The sequence below is a fragment of the Tupaia chinensis genome, unplaced genomic scaffold (assembly GCF_000334495.1).
Source record: "Tupaia chinensis unplaced genomic scaffold, TupChi_1.0 Scaffold000423_1, whole genome shotgun sequence".
NCBI lineage: Eukaryota > Metazoa > Chordata > Mammalia > Scandentia > Tupaiidae > Tupaia > Tupaia belangeri.
The window spans coordinates 1346146-1348890 of NW_006159928.1; the positions used below are offsets into that span (position 1 = coordinate 1346146).

The 2745-nt window shown below is 58.1% G+C and overlaps 1 protein-coding gene across 2 annotated transcripts in view; it reads right to left on the minus strand.

The window, feature by feature from the left end:
- Positions 1–1343, minus strand: part of DUSP6 (dual specificity phosphatase 6) — a 5106-nt gene extending 3763 nt beyond the window's left edge. The window contains exon 1 of one of the 2 annotated variants that reach the window (XM_027774328.1): positions 481–1343. In XM_027774328.1, the coding sequence (XP_027630129.1) occupies positions 481–880 (400 nt within the window). In that variant the 5' untranslated portion in view covers positions 881–1343. The remainder of the gene's footprint in view (positions 1–480) is intronic. The other variant, XM_006154811.3, reaches the window with a different exon arrangement.
- Positions 1344–2745: the final 1402 nt, after the last annotated feature.

Below are 2745 nucleotides of genomic sequence, written 5' to 3' on the forward strand. Positions count from 1 at the left end.
ACGCAGAGCCAAATGTACGATAAACACACTTAAAAGTGCACCCCCGAGAACGGGACGTACCAGCCCGCTTCCCCTGAGAACCCTTGTTCTTCTGACTCCGGAAATGCACAAAATGACAACTTTTCTGAATATTTTGAAGGGCTAGGAGGTGCTTCTCTGCACCCTAATAACCTCTCCCGTTCTGCAAAACGTAATTCAAAACCCAGAGATAGAAAGCAGAGAAAGGTGCAAGATGTTCCGAGTAAGGAGACACAACTCATTAGAAAGAAACTGCCGGAGCCCGCGACCGGAAGCAGTGACTTCTGCTGGAGCCGGATTCTCTCAAGCGGAACCCGCGTGGTTGCGGCCGCTACCTAGCAGGCTGTCGACCCCCGGCTCAGCAGCCTGGCTCAGAACCGCCAGCCTAGCACAGCAAGGGCATCTCCGGTTGGCGCGCCCCGCCCGCAGTCCTGCGCCCCCAGCCCTGCCCCGCGTGCGCACCTTCCAGGTAGAACGCCCGGCAGCCCTCGTCCTTGAGCTTCTTGAGCAGCAGCCCGAGCACCGACTCGCCACCGGTATTCTCGTTCCAGTCGCTGCTGCTCTCGTCGTAGAGCACCACCGTGTCGGTGCCACAGCGCCGGGTAAAGCGGTCCCGGTCCTCGCCGCGCGTGAAGAGCGCGCGCACCGGCAGGTTGCCCTTCTGCAGGCGCCGCAGCATGATCCCTGGGATGGCCACGTTGATGGCCGACTCGATGTGTGACGACTCGTACAGCTCTTGCGGCGGGCAGTCCATCAGCAGCAGCCGCTCGTTGCCCAGCTCCAGCTGCTCGTTGAGCCATGCCACGGTCTTGCTGATCGCCATTTCCGACGCGAAGGGCACGGGTCTGAGCGTATCTATCATGGGGGTCGAGCTGTGGGAGAGGGCGGAGTGCCTACCAGTCGCCCCTCAGGGCAGGCATAGGCCGAGCACGCCGCGCGAAGCCGCCGCTCTCCGAGCGGGGTTTAATTCCGCCCCGCCTTTCCAAGACGAGGCTGGCGGCGGGGGAGGGCGAGACCGGAGTAAAGCCGGCGGTTCCCTCTGCACCCGGCTGCCGCAGCTCGCTCTCGGAGTCAATGAATCTCTCTGAATGAAGCTGCCCAGACAGTTTTGTTCCTCCCCAGTGAATGAAATCCAATTAATTCGGACTCCGTGCTACTGAGAGGAGAGGGGGAAAAAAGTCTAGCGGTCCCTAATCCCTACCTCCAAGGCTGCACCTCAAATCCACCCGGGCGTCTCTCTCCCAGGAATATTCAAGACTCGATTTGCTCACTGTCTTGGACTCAGCCCTCGCACACCCCCTGCGCGAGGCAGCTCCTCAATGGATACAAACAGCGAGCGTCTCAATGGATACATTCTCCAGGCCAGCCAATGAGCGCGCTGCGGAAGGGGCTGTTGCCGTGGGGACGGGGCGGCTGGGACACGTGGTGCCGTGGGGACGGGCCGGCTGGAACAGGTTGTGTTGATGAATTGTTAATGAGTTTGTCATTCACAAAAACGGAAAGGAATTTCCGCTCCGGATAAGCCCCAGTGCAAACAAGCTGCAGCAGCGGGCTCGGCGGGAGGAAGGAGAAAGAAGAGGAGGCGGCGGCGGAGGAGGAGCAGGGCACATAAACCAGGGCACTTCAGTTGTCTCATGTTTCCTTCTGTTGAGAGTTCACACTTCGCGTCGGAACTTTTGCGCACAAATGGTGCAATTAGCATGCACAAAAGCCTTGTTCTCGACGCTAGTGCTCGCGAGCTAGCTTTAGGAAAACTTGTGCTGACTTTTTTTTCCTTTTTATTCCCTTCGAACTCATTTGGACCCGAATTCGCTTTAACCCCTGCCCTCCTTTAGGCGTGTGTGGCATTTGTTTGCCACTTTTCAAAGCCCAACTCTGTTTGCTCTGATGTTCTTTTAGCCGAGGCTGTGTTGAAGCTGGTGAACTGCCTGGGCTTTAGTGACCGGCGAGGTGTTAAATGCTAATCCAACATCTTTCGAAACAAACCAGAATTTTGTTTAAACATTTTTAAAACAAACAAACAAATGACTGGTTGACCAGAAAATCGGAAGAAAGCTTTTAGAGCCCCTCCTCCCCTCGCTCAATAGCATTTATTTATTTATTTTAAACAGTGGAGAGTGTAGAAACAAACTCTGGGCAGCCTGATGCTTTTATTCCGCTCCGGTGGCGTGGAGCGTTATGAAGCCATTGTTCTAGGGATCCAAGTCAGCCCCCACCTCCAGCGGTCACCCACTGCGCGCTCGGGAGGGGTGAGGGTGGGCGGGGGGTTGCGCTGGTTAATGATTCCTGGGCCAGGAGCTCAACTTCCGAAGTTGGAGTCAGTCTGACTGGGCTACCTGGGTTAGTTGGGCTTGGACTCTCCGAGTCGGGCCGGGCCAGGCCGGGCCGGCTGTCCACGCCACGGCGAGGGCAAGTCTTCCCATAAGCTTTGAAGGCAGAGGAGCTCAACAGGGGAGCTCCGCGGTTTGTTACTGTAATCTGGGAGGTATCTGATGGCGCATCCTCACCTCTGCCCCACCACCTACTTTCTTGCCACTACCGCCGCCCCCTCCCCTGTCCAGTGCCAGGCACGCTTGGAGCATCGGTCGCGCCTGCGCACTGCGCCCTTGCCACTGCCCCCTACCCCCACCTCCCCCGCCCGCGGGCGTGGGGCTTTGCGCGACCCAGCAGACAGGTGCGGGGCAGAGCGAGGGAGTGCGGTTCCGTGGAGGACAGGGGCGGGTGATG